This window comes from Amblyomma americanum, chromosome 10 (genome assembly GCF_052857255.1).
Source record: "Amblyomma americanum isolate KBUSLIRL-KWMA chromosome 10, ASM5285725v1, whole genome shotgun sequence".
In the NCBI taxonomy this organism is placed as follows: domain Eukaryota; kingdom Metazoa; phylum Arthropoda; class Arachnida; order Ixodida; family Ixodidae; genus Amblyomma; species Amblyomma americanum.
In genome coordinates, this window is record NC_135506.1 from 22,026,696 (window position 1) to 22,045,815 (window position 19,120).

The window sequence follows — 19,120 nt, forward strand, 5'->3', positions numbered from 1 at the left end:
GTTCCAACGTTTGGAAGCCACAGGGTTCCCTAAAAATCTTTTGAAAGCAGTGGCTGAATCGCTGCTTCAGAAGCTCAAGAAAGAACGGACGAAGCCGGCTGATAGTGGAGCAACTGAACGCCAAAAGTTCGAGGTCATGCCGTACGTGCATAAAGTGAGCCACGGCGTCAAAAAAGTGGCGGCCAGGCAGGGAGTGAGTGTGGTGTTATCTGCCCCTTGCAAGCTTTCGGGTCTGTGCTCCCGCCTTTCTCGAGGCAGGGAAAGGAACTACGTTTGTACAACGCAGCAGAAGAACCGCTTCACGGCGTGTGTCGCTCAGGTCGTGTACAAGTTCCCCCTCACATGCGAAAGAGTATACATAGGCCAAACAGGTCGATGTATTAATGACCGGCTGCGTGGGCACCACTTCTCACTGGGGTCCGATGACGGTGCCAACTTGCCTCGCCATTGCAATGAATGTGGGTGTTATCCACTGTTCGGCAACGTAATGATTCTTGGTAGAGGCAGGGGTAAGCAAGAGCGATAAATCTTGGAGGCTTACCATATCAGTTTGTCAGGCCAAGATTGCATTAGCACAACTTCGGTGCGCTTATTCGAAAAGGAATTTGCTTTTTTAGGCCGGTCACGGTAGAGGTGTATCTTGTGTGCCCTATGCGCTTTGAGTTGTGATACGGCTGTTGCGCATGCTCTGCTGGCCTTGCTGGGACTATGTTTTTGTCTAATAAATCTCAGTTGACAGTCCAGTCGTTGTGGCGTGTACACTGTGGCGTGTACACTTCTTCTCTTGTCCCTTGTCTCTTGTGACTGGTTTTTTTTCAAGTTACTATGAACCAACTGGCCCGCATTTCAACCCTTCTGCATATATAGACATGCGCGCGGCTTACGCGGTTTTTCTGCACGGCTTGCCGCGCGCCCTATTCGCCCCTGCAGGGACATGCGAACTACTACGTGCATGCGGTCGTCCACTGGTAGCCCATCGGCTTCCCTTCCCCAAATTGGGCTCTGCTGCTCCCACAGTGCACCTCGACGGACCCAGCGGACGCGTCAGCCTGAACCGGCGCCCCTAGCGTAACGAACCCTGCGCCATCGCCAATCATTTCTCCCACGCACCATCCGCATGTGGCGCTTGCTTCCGAGAACCATCAAAAACAGCTTCGACCCAGAAGACGTGTATTCTGTCTCTGCGTCGCACCGGCTCGCATGTCATCTGTCGCGACCAAAAAGTCAGGACTATGAGTCTATTACGCGCATTTTGTCGCGAGTGTGCGGACCTCGGTTTTCCCAATGCTCAGAACAGTTCCACGATCTTTCGCGAGGCCGGTATTCTCTCGTGCAATTCCGGCGTGCCTAAAGCACGCCTCAAAAAAGCCGCTCTCCGAATGAGCACGACGTACACAGCACGTGATCTGTGACGTCGTTAGGTACTACGTCACAAATGTTTTGGCTAATCCGAGTGGGATGGGCGCTGGCGTTGCCGTCTGTCTCGTCTCGTGTCATTTACCTCCGCTCGTGCAGTAAACAACCGGTGGTGGTGTCGGGTGTCGTCGCTCCGTGAAGTTCACTTTTACCGATCGCTGGTCATCGACTATCGCTCGCTGCTGTCGTCCGAGCCAAGTCGCGGCAAGATGTCACCTCCGCTCGTGGAATACCCCGACATCTCGTCCTTTCCGCCTTCTTACAGCGAGGCCACCCGGCAGCATGCATCTCTGGGCGGTGCACTCACTTTCGTGGACTTCTTGCCGTACTGCATCGATCCGGGCGGTTTCACCAGCTCGCCAAAGTTCGAGCCGTTCAGGTGAAGTTCCCTTTCCATTCGAGCCGTGTTTGACTCTTGCTTCGCAATGGAGAGCGCGCTGTATCCCACAGTCAGCAAAACGAATCAAGTACTACTACTACGCAAAACGGATGTCCAATTCCGTATCAGTGCGTTCAGTTTCGGTTAGCTTTTTATTTGACGTGACAGCGCAGCCTACACGCGTGCTCAACTGGTTTCTGTTCTTGTTTTGTCATGTAGAGGTGCGCAAGAGGTGGAGACTGCCTTGAGCTGTTTGCTAGACCGGCCTTGGACGGCACACGCATTGATCGTTTCTGAAGACTCGCGCTCTGTAGCTTTGGCCTGTTGCGACTGCAGGGCCTCTAGTTTACAAAAAAGAAAAAAAAGACAAGCTGTTTTTCAGAATTAAACGAACGACTACATTAACATTTAAAAGTTATCTTGCGCACATGCACTTCGTAACGCGTGCATGCTTTTAGTTCGTTAAAACAAATGCTGAACTGTGAACCAGCGCATTTGATCGATATGTTATCTATACATTGCCATTTACAGTACATTATAAAAACCGAGCTCGTCATCGATGTTGGCGGCCTTCAATTTTACAATATAGTTTTATTGTCTAAAAGCAAAATTTAAGCCAAAATAAGCCCGAGCTAAAATTTAATTATAGCCTTTCAATTGCACTTTAACACGTACGTAATTAAATAATGTCAGCCTTGCCGTACAATCCACCTGTGCAGACCAAACCGCACACCAAAGTATTTTTCATGGCTTTTGAAACAAAAATTTGTATTAAATAAATTGAAAACACGTGGTATAACATTGGTGTGCAGTATATTATTGTTATAGATCCACCTGTACATTGTTTGCAATTTGTACAACGCAGGGTGCTGGTGCAGCGTGCCAATGAATGGCTGAAGCAGAACTACACGTGGGAGGTGAAGACGTGTGAGAGTGTTGAGTTCAAGGCAACCAAGTCGATCAACATCGAGCGCATGACGTACTACGAGTATGGAGAATATAGCACTTGCTATATGAGGGGTCTGAGGTATGTGTACGCATTGCTTCCCTTTTTGCTCCTTAATGGAACACACAGGGCAAGAAGAACAAATTTTGCATATAGAAAGCTATTTTCAGATTCTCACATTTTTTTTTTCCGGCACTATTCAAGAATATATTCGGGAAGTTTTGTTTGGATCTCTCTGCTAGGACACGAGAATCCGCATCTATTCGAGCACCTTTGAAGGCCCTATTCACTGCTGGAAAGTTCAGGGCCCTGAGCACATTGCCCTGCATTCAGTAGAGACGTCACTGATGAGCCCTTGCCTCTGTATGAGAGACTGACAAACATGGATTTACTTTCACGGTGCTCAAGGACGCAAAACTGACATGGAAGAGATGTCCGAAAACTGTGTTAGCACCCTTGATGACTGTGGATACAGCGGCAGCTTTGGCTGTTTTGGACTTTATTGCCAGCCCAAAGGGCATTGAGAAACTGCTTAAAAAGATAGGCATTACTTGTGGCACATACTCTACAAAGCACTTTGCGAACACCACAAAGGCATGCCTGAAATGGCTCAAAAGTACCCCAGAAGAGGCGGAAGCTCACAGCCATTGTTTCTGAACAGCGCCGATTGGATGAGGAAGGTCTATCTTATTCACTAGAGGCTTTGATTGAATATTTGGGCACTACATATAAAGTGGGGTGTTATTTTCTGCCTCATATGTCTTTAAGACGCTTTGTACACAATTGCGTACGTTGTGAACTCGCAGCATTTTTTTTTTTCAGATTTTACTCTAGCTAGCGCTAATTTCATCATTTCAGGAAAATTTTGCGTCCTTCACCCTGAAAACAGGATGCCTTTTTATGCCTTATGCCAACTAGCATATAAAGCAAGAAATAATTCACAAAACAGTCAGCTCGGTAGAACATATTCAGCCAGTTTCTTTCTGACAGATTCTGCCACCAGTACTAATGCCCAGTTTTTTCCCTGGATTTCTTGTACCATGTGCTCCTTCGAAGCATAATATGATTCCACGATTCTTAGGGTATTGATTTCATAAATAGTAGTGTTTTACTGTATTGCAGTCTCCAACCTAATGACAGTTTGTATGAAATTTTTTGTGTGAATCATTGGTGTTTTCTGTTGAGAAAACTGACAAATTGGTTTTCTTGAGGCCTATACATGCTGTTTAGGCTGAAAAATATTTCAACCGAATCGAAATGATGAATGGTGCCTGAAAGGGTTTTAATTAAAACAGTGTTCTTGAAGTTTGCATTCGTTGAGGTACAGCAGTTGTGACTGGGATAGTTAACTGTAAGGATCAATGAGAAATACATTAGCACTTTAGCGCAGACTTACTAGCAATGTTTTAGTAAGCGACTCGGAGGATGGTCTGTACTGAATGACTGAGAATCTATACACATAAATTGCTCAGGCTCACAGCCATCTTTTTCATTTCATTTCAGTTTATTTGTTTCATTCTGATTTACACAAACCAGAGCAAAGGAAAAAGGCAAGAAGCCTGACAAAGGCCTCTGCTCCGTATGCAGTTCAGCAGACAGGCATCAGAAACATATATACCTGCAATTGCGAACAATTGATTCTCTTTTTAGGGGACAAAAGGGATAAAACAAGCAACACTGAAAGGCCATAAATGCTAGCAAAGCACAAGAAAAATAAATCAAATGAATTAAATGTTTTCTTGCAATATTACATTCTTAAGGAACTTTTTTGGAAATGGCTTGCTGAAATCAAGTAGTTTTTCAGTGCGATTTAGTAGAGACGGTATTTGGAACTTTATGTGTTGCCTACCGTAGTTTGTTCTGACTATAGGGATTTTTCTGCTATGTGTGCGGAAGCAGTACTCCGCAGCGGAGTTTGCTGCACTGTAAAGTTTCTGGTTCTGCACATTTTGCAAGAGCCTATAGCAGTATAATTGGTTAGCCTTTATCAGGGAATGCTTTCTGAATAGTGGATCTGTCAGTCAATATTGTGGTTGCCCGTAGTAGTTTTAAAATATGCGCAGGACTCGTTTCTGTTTTGGTAATCAGCTTATGAAAATTGCCCTGCGTGGTTGTTCCCCAGATTAGCGAGCAATAAGACATTCTTGAGTAGAAAAGCGTATAATGTAGCGAGGTTCTAAGCCATTGTGGTACCAATGGGCTTAGTTTATAAAGACAACTTATTGCCTTACTTAACTCGGCCACCAGTTTTGACACGTGAACATTCCATGACAAGGTGTCCTAAAACCACACACCCAAAAATTTTTTAACCTTAACCCGCTCTAGACTGACACCATGAAAATTAAGCTCAATATTAGTGGTGATTGGTTTATTTATGGGTGCGAATATCATTTACTTTGTCTTGCTGATATTCAGCTGCAAGTTATCCTTGTTAAGCCAGCCCGAAAGGAGTTTTAAGTAATAATTAACATCGTATTGAAGTTGAATAAGTGAATCACTTACGAAGAAAACGTTAGTGTCGTCTGTGTACATAATTATTTTCGGGGAGTTTGGTATGCTGCAAAGATTATTTACATAGATTAAAAACAACAGCGGTCCGAGAATAGACCCCTGGGGAACACCATTCTTTACTTTGGCATATGAAGAAGATTCTTGATTAACGCTGACGTATCGATACCAGTCGGATAAGTAGCTGTGCATTAAATCTAGAGCGATTCCGCGTACCCCATACGTATTTAGTATAGATAAGAGAATGGTGTGAGACACAGAATTGAATGCTTTCGTCAAGTCAAGAAATAAGCCAAGTGTATAAAGTCTACGCTCGAAATTATTGATTATGTCATGTTTGATGTCTAGTAATGCTAGTTCCGACAACTTACTGTGGTTCTTGTCTTTGTAATTGCCACATGTGCTACTACTCTGTGGATACCTTCCAAGTACAAAAAGTTATCTCTAAAGGAAAATGTTTCTTGAGTACAGAGGGACTTGGGGATCATGCCCTGTCCACTTGTGTAGCGCCCCTAAATTCTCTGTTCTTTGCTGGGTCACATGCATGGCATAGGCTGTGTAGGAAATGAAATGAGGCTGAAGACAGCAGCCCTGCAGCTTTATTTGTGGCCCGGCATGCATTTCTCTGGTGGTTTTGTTTATGCAGAAAAATACTATGTCTTCAAACGGCAATCTTCTGTTGAACACTGATTCCACGTTGTACATTGCCATAACTGCTGGAGGGTATAAATAAGCTTCATATATGGTCTGATCAATCAGGCCAACAGTTGTTACAGCTACGAAAGGCACCGTGTTTGTGTGTGATTACTAAAATTCAGATTTTCATAATTTTAAATGACAGAAAATAGAGCGACAGATAGTGCAGCCTCAGTTGAGGGAGCTTCTCCTTTGCTCTGCAGGTAAGGTATTTTTGTGCATGGACATCTCCATTTATGAGTATGAGAATATGTAAACTGTAGCCTCTTTCTCTTTGTTGGGCTGAGCTTCATGTGAGGAGAGCAAAATGGATTCAAGGACTGTGAACAGCATTTCTCCATTCTATTTTGGGGTATCTGTTGGCTAGCAAAAAAATTCTCTTCTTTTTATGGAAGAAAAAGTGAGGACAGCCTGCCATGATTTCAGCTTCTGAGAGAGGGAGTGAATATTGACGCTGTATGACCAATACAGTCAACCAAGTTTCGGCATCGGTTAGTGTTTGCTCCATCCCCTCGCATGCACCTTGACAAAACGTTTTTTGTCTTTATTTCTTTAGCATCCTCCTTGTTTCTATTTACAAAGATAAACATATCTATTCACTAATTGTATGCTGGTTTACCGGTGAGAAAGTACGAGTGAGCTATGCCGTTTTCTGCAAATTAAGGTGTGACAAACTCGTGTTCACTGTAAAATGTGAAAGGAAGATCGAATTGGAGAGATTTTGAGCGCGAAACTTTGGATTAAGTGGTTGTTTGACAGGTTTCTAGAAGGCCAATATTACATATGGTGAAAGATTGATATGCAACAAAATATAAAGTACATCTTCAAGAATTTGTAGCTGCACTGTCTCATTCTCTGAAGTAGTAAATTCACTATCGCTACCGTGGTAACATGAGGTAGGAGTGAATGCTCACATCAAGAGCTCACGCACTGTGGATTCGTGAATGCAACACTAAAACTTCAGCCAAAGCTTTACATCGGGCAGAAACCATTGTAAAGACCACTTGATGAAGCAGCACAAGGTTGAACCTGACTGCCTCCTCACTGTAATTTAACTGCCTTCCGCAGGGCTTAAAGATGCGTAAAATGCACTTGGAGAGCTTAAGACTTTGAAAAATCTATTATTTGCTAACGTAAACTGATTTACAGGCAGGAGACAGCTGAATGCTCTGAACAGTATTTGCAACCGCCCCTGCGAAGTGCTCTTTTTTGGGCCGTTCTTTTTTCAAGAGGTTGCAAAATCCGGGGACCTCTGCTTGGTGCTGCTGCAACAGCTCATGCCACCAGTCAGGTGAAACCACGTGCCCCACAAACCCAGCGTACATGAAGCACAACACTGGGGTGATGCAAACAGGACTGCTCTTTACACACGTACACCACGCGTCGTGCCGGTGCGGCCACCGGCCGGAGTACGACGACATCCAGAGTGCATCATGCGGTGGTGATGGTGTAGCGCAACTGCTTGTGAAATCGGTGTGTTAGGTGCCCCTGTGAATTTTTCCTTTCCACGTAAGCAATTTTTTTGTTAACACCGAGTGACCTGTTTTGGCTCCTGCACAGGCTGTGGCTGGTGCCACAACTGGACCAAAGCCGACCTGCCCAGCAGCTGGGTTACGCCAACCTGATCCCACAGCAGACAGCCCCTCCAGGAATGTTCAGCAACCCCACGTTTGAGACGCTGCAAGAGCTTCTGGAGCGTTACAATAAGCACCTTGCGTACCAGCCAGCGCCAGGTAGGCACGAGCAGCCTGTACTAAAATGCCCAAGATAATACTCATAAGGTGTAGCATTTGCACATTGAAGCATTCTCTTAATTAATGGGCAAAAGACAAACCTGCGGTGGTTTCTCTGATCCCCTTACTTGTCATGCTTCATTTCTACCTCACTGTGAGAACAGTTGCATGATTGCCATCTGTGGACCTGTCAACATACTTGTGACTTGAAACTTGAAGCAAAAAGTGTAAGTTGTGGGGTTGTAATAGGGGGATAAATATGTTCTCATCACTTAACCGTGGCTAACACAGGTCAAAACCGCTGAGCCCACCCTGTGATTGGGGGCGCTATTGAGCGCACGCCGACTACGGCAGGCCTCGCTCTGAGGGGTAACAAAAGAACGACCCTCTGGCTGACACAAACAAGGGATTTATTGCTACTACAATAATGATGCCAGTTAGCAACAGCATGTACTAAGGAATCGAGGTATCCCGACTCACCAGCAAGGTTAGGAGCAAACATTTGCCCATGGTAGGGCAAGGGAGAAGCTCTGAGGGCGGACGGGGCAAGATTGTAGGAAAGTCCCCAAAGTGCGCCTTCTCCACACGCGCCTTGCCTCGCCACCAGAGGGAAACACGGCATTCCGTAATTCCTACAACTTTAACCTTCACCTTTCTTTTTGCCATTTTTTTTTACGCTAATCTCACTGCAGCTATTTTTCTTTCTTTTTACCACCAAATCTGATGTATATAACTGCTTATAAGCCCATTGTGCCAATTGGCGGTATGGGCTGGGCACTTTCCAGCACTTTTTAAAAGTCACCTACAGCATTTTGAAATGGTAAAAGTTACCAATCATGGTTATTGACGGGGAAAGGCGGTTCAAATTGCTTGACATGCATATAGACATGCTCGGTGTGGTATTGTACACGTGCACAGTTCCCCTGTACTGTACACACAGGTCGTGTCCTGGCTGTGGAGACTCAGGAGATGAAGGTCCCCAGCTACTCAGACTTCGACCCCGACCGGTCTTTCTGGACAGAGCACGGCGGACGCAACAAACTCTTCCTCTTTGTTATTCGTGTTTTCTATGAGCTTGGTCCTGCAGCATGTGAGGAAATCGGTGAGTAGATTTCTGACTTTGAGATGAGCAGTAGGACTTACTTGTTTTGGAAAGCTGTTGAATGTAGCACAGTTGTTGGCAGCTTCATTTTTCCACGCATTGGCATCTGAGCTCTTGTCTAGATGTTGAAGTTTTTTTTTCTGAGAAGTATACTGGCCACTTCATGCTTGCTATGTGTTTTAGATTTGTGGTAACACACCACCTGTGTGTAATAATAATAATAATAATTGGTTTTTGGGGTAAAGGAAATGGCACAGTATCTGTCTCATATATCCTTGGACACCTGAACTGAGCCGTAAGGGATGGGATAAAGAAGGAAATGAAAGAAGAAAGGAAGAAGAGGTACCGTAGTGGAGGGCTCCGGAATAATTTCGACCACCTGGGGATCTTTAACGTGCACTGACATCGCACAGCACACGAGCGCCTTAGCGTTTTTCCTCCATAAAAACGCAGCCGCCGCGGTCGGGTTCGAACCCGGGTACTCCGGATCAGTAGTCGAGCGCCCTAACCACTGAGCCACCGCGGCGGGTACCTGTATGTAGCGAGAGTGGTGTTCCATGCATCAACCGATAATTCCTTCAATTAAACCCAGAAATCCCTGTTTCCGGCCCTTTTTCCCTTCTGCAGCTTGAAAACTTTGGAAGTTTGGGAAAAGTGAGACAATTTTGGTTCTTAAACTGCCCTGAAACTCCTTAAAAATTCCCTCTTTGCCGAATTGCAATCCTCAAATTGCCTGAAAAGAGGAAAATTGCCTCAATGGAACATCACTGTGTAATTATCATATACCGTATAAGTAAATGATCGACCCCTTTCTTTTGGTGTGCAGTCTACTGATAACGATAATGAATGCTAGCAGGCACTCTTTTTTGATTCTTAAAGGGGCCCCGAAACACATTTTCAGTGCATTGTTTTGACTGTTGGCTGCATAGAATGATTTATAGTGATGCTATTAGCATCGGTCGTACCACGTATACTGCAGTTTTTAGTATTTGAATTAGCTCGCAAAAACAAATTCGTGGCACTGACGGTGTCACCATACAGTGGCGGTATTTAGCAGCGGACATTACATCACTTAGTGGGAGCCTGATGATTGGACAAAGAGTAAATATACTGCAAATTGTGTTAATAACTAGAGATACGTTTTGTCAAGTTTTAGTGTCTTATACTGCATTAACAAAACCAACTTTTTTGTCCCACAATCATACTGTTTCCAAGCTACGTGCAACCAGCTAGCTAGACAGCCAATGTATGTATTAAACATATCATCGTTGCTGCATATGTTGAACAGGCATTGCTACCTGTACCCAATTTTGCTCACTGCTTTAATGTATCACTGTGGTATATGTATGTTATATTGTTAAAGTCACTAATGTGGAAAGTGGTGTGGGGTAGAGGGCCTACACTGCAGTTGGGATTTTAAAGTCATTAGTTTAGCATTGTTCATGTTGTTTCATCCTATGGCTGTCTGCTGTATAAAGTACTTAGTGTGGATTTCGGCATTCATGTTCATCTCAGCTCAGCAGTTTAAAAGCCTCTTGTCTGCCATAGTCATTGGCCAAGCATACCTATTTCATCCCGCTCAACTCATCCCCAGCTTGCGTTGTGTTGTGTCGGGTTTAATAGCGCATAGGCAGCTAAGGCCATCATGCGCCAAGCACAAGGTATATCATCCCCAGCTTGCCTTGGTGAGGCCCAACCTCTCCAGCCCTTCATGTCCGTTCCCAGCCCAGATGATACATGACAGCATTTTGAGATGCTGCACGTTAAATTTGTGTTCAAAACAGATCTTGCACCAACTAGCCCGTTAGAAAGTCTTACTTCACATGTGACAGCTTGGAGACAGCAACTATTAAAATACCGTATTAACTTGCATAATTTGCACACCCTAATTTATTACACGGGTTTATAAAAGAAAAACTTCATATATTCATATATTTTATGCTCCCTCCTGTGCAAGACCAGCAAAATGCGCACCGGTGCGCGCAGGGAAGATTTGGAAAGATTGCCATGTCCCCATGTGCAGCTGTGAAACGTGTTGACGACGAGAGGACTAATTGTGCGCCATTTACTTGGCTTGTTCGTGCTGGTGGTCACTTCCCTGGACAAACAGTTGCCAGGGCAGACTTCCAGTAACCTCCGGCATGCGCCGGAATCCATAACTACCGAACCATTTGCTGTTTTGCTTGCCACTAGTCAGTGCATTTTCAAGAACCCTCCAGTGCTCTAAATTTATACGGAGCCCTTCAGTACGGTGTCCCTCATAGCCCATATGTCACTTCGAGACGTTCAGTCTCACAATTCACGATTTACAAAATAATTCGACCTAACTCACATCTTCATCTCGGCAAGTGAAAAGGAACTCAAGACATAAAAAAGAAAGGAGCTGATATTTTCATTCTGCCCGATGCACAGGTGTGGCAGATTTCGTGCCGGTGCGACAGTCGGCGGGTGGTGCCTTCACGATGCCAACCTATGAGCCCTTCAGCAACGTCATCGCCCGTGCAGCCCAGTGGTGCTCCCAGCAGAGCTATGTGCGCTTTTGCAATGCCCAGTCCCTCGAAGTAAAGCTCAAGTCGGGTGAGCAGAGTATCTTTGACCTTAACTACACTGGCTGAACTTGGTTTCACCACACTAACCAATACTTGCATGCAGGAGTTGCCTTCAGAAGTCATTGTACAGTGTTCTATTCATGGAAAATGGCAGTGAAAGGTGTTCATCATTTTAGGGGTGTTTGAAACAGTCATGTCTGTATGTATTTAAAACAGAATCACAATGCCGCTGTAAACTGACTGACACTGCAAAACAGTGCACTTGATCTTTTGGGTTTCATTGAAAAAGCAAGCCGTGTGGTTGAGCCGTAGTAGAACACCAGTAGCGTGGTACACTAGTACAAGAAATATTTCTGTTTTGACCTGCTGAGCACAAGTCGCAACTTGGGCAACAGTGTGTACAGCACCTTAATTTTTAGCACGCTGTGTACATTGCACTGTAGTGCACAACGGCAGTGACACAAGCCATAGCCAGCCATATCATGGGGCTAACAGAAAATCAGGAGCAAAAGTACTGAAAGAAGTGGTTTCTTATAATGTCCAGTTGTCACAGATTACTGTGCATACCCAACTGTAGATCGGTTTAGCAGACAATGTGACTGAACTTTATCTGTAGTTTTGGCTGCCCATATTTCTGACGCGTTTGAATGGTGTTTTTATTGTATCATTTCACTTACAAAATGTCATTAACCTGCTTATGATGCTGTGAACTGCTACTCTCTAAAGATTCTACTTTTTGTTTGTTGTGTCTGTACAGGGGTGGAATTAAGGGAGGGGCAACCCCAAAAATGACAAACTTTGCTTAGGGTGACCATGCTGAACCTGTTCCCATTTGTGGGCTGAGCCACATCGCTGCCGCCGTTGTAACCAAGTCAAGCCATTAATAAATAAATAAAAATAAACATTGCCACGACTGGCATTCAAGCCCACGGTGCCACAAATAGATCAGCTTCGCTGTGCACTGCACAAGAGCACTAGGCTATCGCTGCAGCCGATCATGCCTCGTGCTAAAGTGCAACACACTCTCGCACTGCGCATTGCAAATCATCATCTTCATCAGCTAATACTGCTGTCGGACTATGCATTGCACATTGTGGTTTTCATTAACTAATACCACTATCGAGCTAATATCATTGCCAGATGTGCCAGTGACCCAGCAAAGCAGAACAATGAGCCTACAGAGCCTGAGACATTGACAGAGCTGCACTCAGATTTCGCATTAGGAAGAATCATAATAATTCTTTTAATTTTCTTTTTTTTTTACAAAAAAAAGGTATGAGAAATACGTGGTTCAAATGTGACTGCTGCCCCCTCTGAGAGCAACCCATAAATCCACCCCTGTGTCTGTACGTGCACTCTGTAAAACTATTACCTACTTTCCCACATTGCAGCCTCAATGGAGGAAGCATTGGCAAGGCTTGCTCATCGCAGAGACTAAAACTAAGAGCAGCCTCTCCCCTCCCTCCACCTTTTCGCCTTCTCATCAGACCCAGGACAAGGCTTCTCCTTTGGCACTGCAAGTAACCGCACTGTGGTGGACACACAGCGCATGTCGTACACGGAGCACGCCAAGGCGTCCACCTTCTACGCGCGAGTGCTGCGAGTGGCGTACAGCAAGGAACCTGCACCCTTGGAGGGTGGCTTGCCCCTGTCTCCACCCCTTTCTCTGCACTGCAAGACATTCATGCCACTGCCAGTGTCACGGGGTACCTTCATGTGGGAGTTTGAGAGCCTGTCAGCCACCAAGAAACGTGTCGAGGCCTGGATTAGGGCCACCGGTTCGTCCTTCCTCTGTCTATTGATTTTAACGGGAGAGTGTTAGTACCCCCAAAGCCCATGGCAACCATTTGAAGCCTCTCAACCGGAGCGGCCAAAGTACTTGGCCACTCCAGGAACCTAGGTGGGCCACCTTGATCACGTGACAGTGTGGAATCATCATAACCTACCCACTGGATTGTGAGCAAACTGATCACCATGGCAGGTGAAAGTTAAATTAATGACTGGTCACGAGAGGGTGCTCGGGAACAGAAACCTCGATTGCACGAGCCTCACCGATGGCAGCACTTGTCACCGTCGGGCAGTGGCATATTGCTTAACCACTGCGCCAGGAGTGGTATGAGGACTCCCATAGGTCTATGAATGTAAGGTCGAGAACTACCAATTCCGCATATGTGGCCATAACCCATTAATGCTATCGCATCATAAAATTTAAGGCAGAGCTTAAGTGTCCCCTCCAGTTTTTGTGCCACTCGCCTGTTTCTAGTAATAGCACTGAGAATCCTACTTACCTTGACGTTATCTCATGCCCCCTGAAAAGGCTTGTACATAGCTTTAGCTTTAGCGATATCTTTAGTGGGTTAGCGCCCACATATGTGGAATTGGTCGTTCTTGACTCTACATTCATAGACCCCTGGCAGTCCTCATACCACTCCCGGTGCAGCGACATCTTTTGTTTGTTAATGCCCATATAGTATACGGAATTGGTCTTTCTCGACTTTATATTCATAGACCCTTGGCAGTGGGTTAATGACCATATATATGGAATTGGTCTTTCTCGACTCTACATTCATAGACCCCTGGCAGTCCTTATACCGCTCCTGGTGCAGCGATATCTTTAGTGGGTTAATGCTCATATATACGGAATTGGTCTTTCTCGACTCTACATTTATAGACCCCTGGCAGTCTTCATACCACTCCTGGTGCAGCGACATCTTTTGTTTTTGTTTGTTAATGCCGATATAGTGTATGGAATTGGTCTTTCTCGACTTTATATTCATAGACCCTTGGCAGTGGGTTAATGCTCATATATACGGAATTGGTCTTTCTCGACTCTACATTCATAGACCCCTGGCAGTCCTCATACCGCTCCTGGTGCAGCGATATCTTTAGTGGGTTAATGACCACATATATATGGAATTGGTCTTTCTCGACTCTACATCCATAGACCCCTGGCAGTCCTCATACTGCTCCCTGTGCACTGGTGCAGCAGTTAAGTGATGGCCCTGCGATGGCAGGAGCTCCATCGGAGAGGTTTGTGTGACCCATGTTGCTCCTCCTGGGCAACTTCTCATGACCAATCATTAATTGAACTGCCACCTGCCACGGTGGTCAGTTCGTTCAGCACAATCGGGTGGGCAGGTTGTGATGACACTGCAAGGTCACGTGACCTAGGTTGCCTCTCGAGGGATTTTTCGCTCATAACATCGACAATGCCAGATGCTGCGCAACGCGAGCCTTAATGCTATCGCATTAATTTTAAGTGTGGTTTGTGCAGCATCACACAGGCACTACATCTGCCTCACTGAACATATCCTGTGCTAACAGTGCGAAACGGGAAAGTGAGAAAAAATTTATTGTCAGTGAATTCCCATAAAATTGCGGAGATAGCTGCATGAATGAGGGACATCTCTGGGTAAATGGCATTGGGTTCGGAATAGATCGGCCCCGGAGACTCTCTTTTTGACCTACTCGCCAAAGAAAGTGTTCCTTAGGTCAGCCTACACCAATTAACATTCGGATTGGAGTACATCGTACCCAGAAACTCTCATATTGACCTACTCGCTAAAGAGAGTTTTTTTGAGGTCAACCTATGCTGTAAGGGAGGTGTGGGTGTGGGAGTGTTTGCACTCACGTGAGTGGGGTGGTGAACTCTTCAGCTATTGTTGTCACTTCTTCACTACGGAAGAGGGCAAATAGTTTGGGAGTTCTTAATCCTCTATTTTCATGCACAAAATTATTGAAACAGGTTTGCAGTAACAAGTTGCACCATTCAATTCCTTAATATTTGATTGATCATAAACAAAAAATTTCCAGACTGTTCATGGTCCGCAACCTCTGCCTTTTCTAGATGGCCCACAACTATTCAATTAGATTTTAGTTGGCCGCCTGGGGAATAACGAAGTTTTTAATTACAACTTATCAACATACTACAGCAATACCTGTCATATTAAGAACAGTGCAGCTGCATTGACGATGAGAGAAGGCACTTAAACTTCTTACCTTATTACAGAAATGTCTACAGTGGACAATGACAGCCAAAACTGTCAAGAAAGTTGCTTCTAGAGCTGTCACTGTAAATTAACAAGTGGGCCTTTTGCATTTGCGTCGCATTTAACACTGTCGTACGATGTGCAGGTGCTCGAGTGCTGAGCTGTGAGACAGCAGCCATGCGGCTGTTCACTGGTGGCGAGGCCTATGCTGGTATCGAGAGCAGCTTCACGTACAACCTTCAGAAACGCAACGAATACTGGATATTTGTGCTGCGCATCTACATCGATGGGGCCTACCAGGAGCCGCCAGCAGAAATGTTGCCTCCTGTGCCGGAGGTTCAGGACACTGGGTGCTGTGCTATTATCTGAGCTGCATCCATCTCTGTCTCTGGCTCTGTCTAGCTTTGCGCCTCTATCTGCCAGCTGCATGCTTAGCCTGATTTGTTTCCTTGAGATACTCTGCCAGTGTTGTGGGCTGTTCACTGTGCTGGATATTGTCGAGTGCTGAGGCAGTGTATTAGTATGAATAGTGTCCAGTCTAGCTAATGCCTGGTGTTGGCTAGTGCCCAGGGTGCTCACAGTGTACACACTATGGTATGCGAATTGGAGACACTGTGACCTCACTGCAGATATTCTGCCCTGCGGAACGCACTTATATACTTGTTCATCGTGCACTTATATACGTGTTCATCGTGCCAGAAGTAGGGGAAACTGTTATATGGCAAGAATCTTTATCTCGTCTAGCATGCCAGGTGCCTGGATCGAGACGCCTTCATGCACTTCTGCCTGCCTGGTGTTGTCATTGTACCTTGCTGCATGCTTCAGTACGCTCATCAGATTTTGGCTTTTGAAGGCCTGTGAGAACACTGCCTCTTACCTTATCGGGCACCCTTAGACAACTTATTGATGCTTGGAGCAAGACCGTCCAGTTAGAGCCCCTCATCTGCTCACTGTGGATGCTTAATATTCTCAGAGATGATATGCTGGCATACCCGTCTTATAGCCTTTTAGGGGGGCCTGGTTACCTTATCAGGTGCTTCTTTAAAAGTCATCTGGTATTTAAGATCGCACTGCTTGGCTTCTGGCATGCCTAATGAGGTGCGCTTTTTTAGAAGATCTGCTCTTTCACTTTGTGCCAATGAGGGGAACATTTTTGCATCGAGGACTGTCTTATAAGACACGTTTGCATGCATGTAAGTGCTCTACGTGCCTTCTGTAAGCTATTTTTGCTCTATAGTGCACTGCTACTGCTGCCCTGCTTTGTAAAGGATGTTGCTTAAAGTTAACATCTGTGTCATGAGCTTTGGGGCTTGTTAGCAGGTAATACTCAAAACAATTTTTCTACATTTAGCAATGCTTGGTCGCAGGCTATATTTGTAATTTTCATATTGACGCGTGTTGGCATATAAAAAATACAACAGCCAAAATTTAAGTATGGAAGAGACTGTGTGCTCAGCACTTTCAACAAAGTGGGCCGTCATGTTGAACTTCTCTCCCCTGCCATTTTGGTTGCTCCTAAATGTCAACGCAAACCAGTACAACCTTTTCTGCATTGAAGCATTTCTACTCTTACTCTTTGGATGTTGAGCGAACGATACCGCAGGGTTGTTATCTCCACAGACATCTGCTCTATGTGTGCTGCCATATGAATAGTCAGTATGACAAACCGCATTTTTTTTTTCACATACTCTCAGATAGATGTGAGCAAACTGTTGACCTGCTTTGTGCATAAAATATATGAAGTTGGTAAACTAGCATAACAGCTACCTTGCAGGGTAGTCCTAGTTGTTTTTGTGTGTAAACTTGTATTACTCTCCTAGCAGATAATCTTGTATAGTCCTATCTGTTTGTTAGCACACACTTATTCATGCTGTCCTTTTTGTAACCTTAAAAAACATAATGTAGTATGCATTTCACAATTTCACTTACTGGAACAAAAACTTTTTTACTTCTATCAAAGGCAGTAATGTGAACTGTGCTATATATTTCTGCTCTCTCTTACATGATGCGTGTGGTGATTTTGTGTGCATTTATTGAAATGCATTTTTTTTTTTTTCAAAGTAAGGTGTATTGAATCTGTTATAGCATTGTTGCTGTTTGTTGTGCATAACGTCTTTTTTCATGGGCTCTGCCTTATTGTAAAAATTTTGTGTTCCTGCTGCTGTCTTGCATCAAGCAAATATATTTTGCCTATGGCGATTTCTTTTTTGTACGTTTTCCACCGTAAGACTAGGGCATTTGTACTGGCTGCGATGAAGATTTCCGTCTATAGCTGTATTTAGTGACAGTAGGTAACTGCCATTGTACAAGCATGATAGCAGAACAAGCTAGAGCTGTGATCACCATGACTGTGGAGTTTAATGCTGGGTTTCCTGCCTTCCTGATTTAAACACGTATGTCTTTTGATTCTACCTTGGTGTATGTTTCCTCGTTATGTGTGAGGAAGGACACGGACTGTGTAGCTTTTGTTGTGATGTTACGTACGGTCCCGAGTCAGGACCAGGGCATGCTATGGATTTTCTTGTGACTGTATAGAGCTCCTGCTGGTGAATGCTCTATTCGTATGCAACACCAGAACACTGCAGCAAATGTCCCTCAAAAGGAGGCCCTTGATCTAATGGTCTGACCTATTGTCGTGATGTCACGGCCAACTGCCTTAAACTTGCTAGCCAGTGCAACTTTAAAATCATTTATTGGTGTGTTCCACAGAAATTGCAAGGCTATTGTCAAAGGTCAGTGTTTAGAGTGTTACGCCTTTTTTTTTTTTAGGACTGTAACCTTTGCGGGATGTAGTAGGACCATCATTAGTAGTGAGAGGTGTAGTGGGACAGCTGCCAAGAACAGTACTGTACTCTTTTCAGTAAATGAACTGGTGTGTTCCTAATGCTTTTCATGTTTTTAATTGCTGTTTGTCCCTTTGCTTTGCTTGCACACCGACCCTGTGATCGTTCCCAAACCTTTTGAATTCAAAACTCTGCTTGGGTTTTATCTTGCCACTCTTTTTCATCAGCTCATGGCTCACACTATGAAGCATGAACCAGTTCAGGCATAGTGACCGATAACCAATTGTCTTTGAGTGAGTGTCATCACAAACTTTTACAGCTGTGCTGGATACATTTACAGTGGCAAATACACCATGTCATTCCCTGTGGTGAATTGTGTTGTTTGTATTAATGATGCTGCTGAATTGAATTGTTTTAAAAGAAAAATTGTGGTAGGTTTTTTTTTTGTTTCGATTGTGGTCGGCGTTTTCGGCATTTATGTGACGTCAGTTTCTTTCTGCTGCATCTGGTTGTGCTTCTGCTGGCATTCAAGTCCACTGAAAATAATCTCGGAGCTTTGCTTCAGGACTCACAGTGTGTTCATACAGCTCTATTTTACTGCTGCCTCTTTTTGTGTCACTTCTGAAATAAAGGCTGCTTTACGTGTTACTGTGACTTTATTACAGTATAATGTGTATGGGACTACCAAGATGCTGAGTGAGGGTTTGGGATGGGACTCCATCTCATCCTGCAGGGATTTAGTACTCCAGAGTTGTAAGTTTCCTAGTACATGGCTCCTGTGGCCTGGCAACTTTTGACTAATCATGTATACTGACTTCTGCGTGTAGAAGCTAGGGGCTCATATACTCTAATATGCAAGTAGTGCATGACCCGGCCGTCAGCTGCTTTTCCTGTGTTTTAAGTTCATGCAGTATGTCTTAATGAAAACCGTGGACCAACTAGCCCCGCAAGAAGTACTGTTAACCTTTAACAGACTCATTTTTTTTAATGGTAGAAAAATGATCTGTGCTGCAATCTGT

The 19,120-nt window shown here is 44.6% G+C and overlaps 1 protein-coding gene across 1 annotated transcript; it reads left to right on the plus strand.

The window, feature by feature from the left end:
• The first annotated feature begins 1,428 nt into the window (after positions 1 to 1,428).
• Positions 1,429 to 18,749, plus strand: LOC144107570 (uncharacterized). The gene is made up of 7 exons (XM_077640642.1): positions 1,429 to 1,795; positions 2,661 to 2,822; positions 7,506 to 7,678; positions 8,619 to 8,780; positions 11,193 to 11,357; positions 12,817 to 13,107; positions 15,464 to 18,749. Exons 1-7 carry the CDS (start codon positions 1,626 to 1,628, stop codon positions 15,685 to 15,687), a joined length of 1,347 nt encoding a protein of 448 aa, XP_077496768.1. The 5' UTR covers positions 1,429 to 1,625; the 3' UTR covers positions 15,688 to 18,749.
• The last annotated feature ends 371 nt before the right edge of the window (positions 18,750 to 19,120 follow it).

Coding starts and splice junctions, on each gene's coding strand:
- LOC144107570 (XM_077640642.1), top strand. CDS start 1,626: ATGTCACCTCCGCTCGTGGAATACCCCGACATCTCGTCCTTTCCGCCT. Junction 7,679..8,618: donor TGCGTACCAGCCAGCGCCAG/GTAGGCACGAGC, acceptor CTGTACACACAG/GTCGTGTCCTGGCTGTGGAG. Junction 11,358..12,816: donor CGAAGTAAAGCTCAAGTCGG/GTGAGCAGAGTA, acceptor CCTTCTCATCAG/ACCCAGGACAAGGCTTCTCC.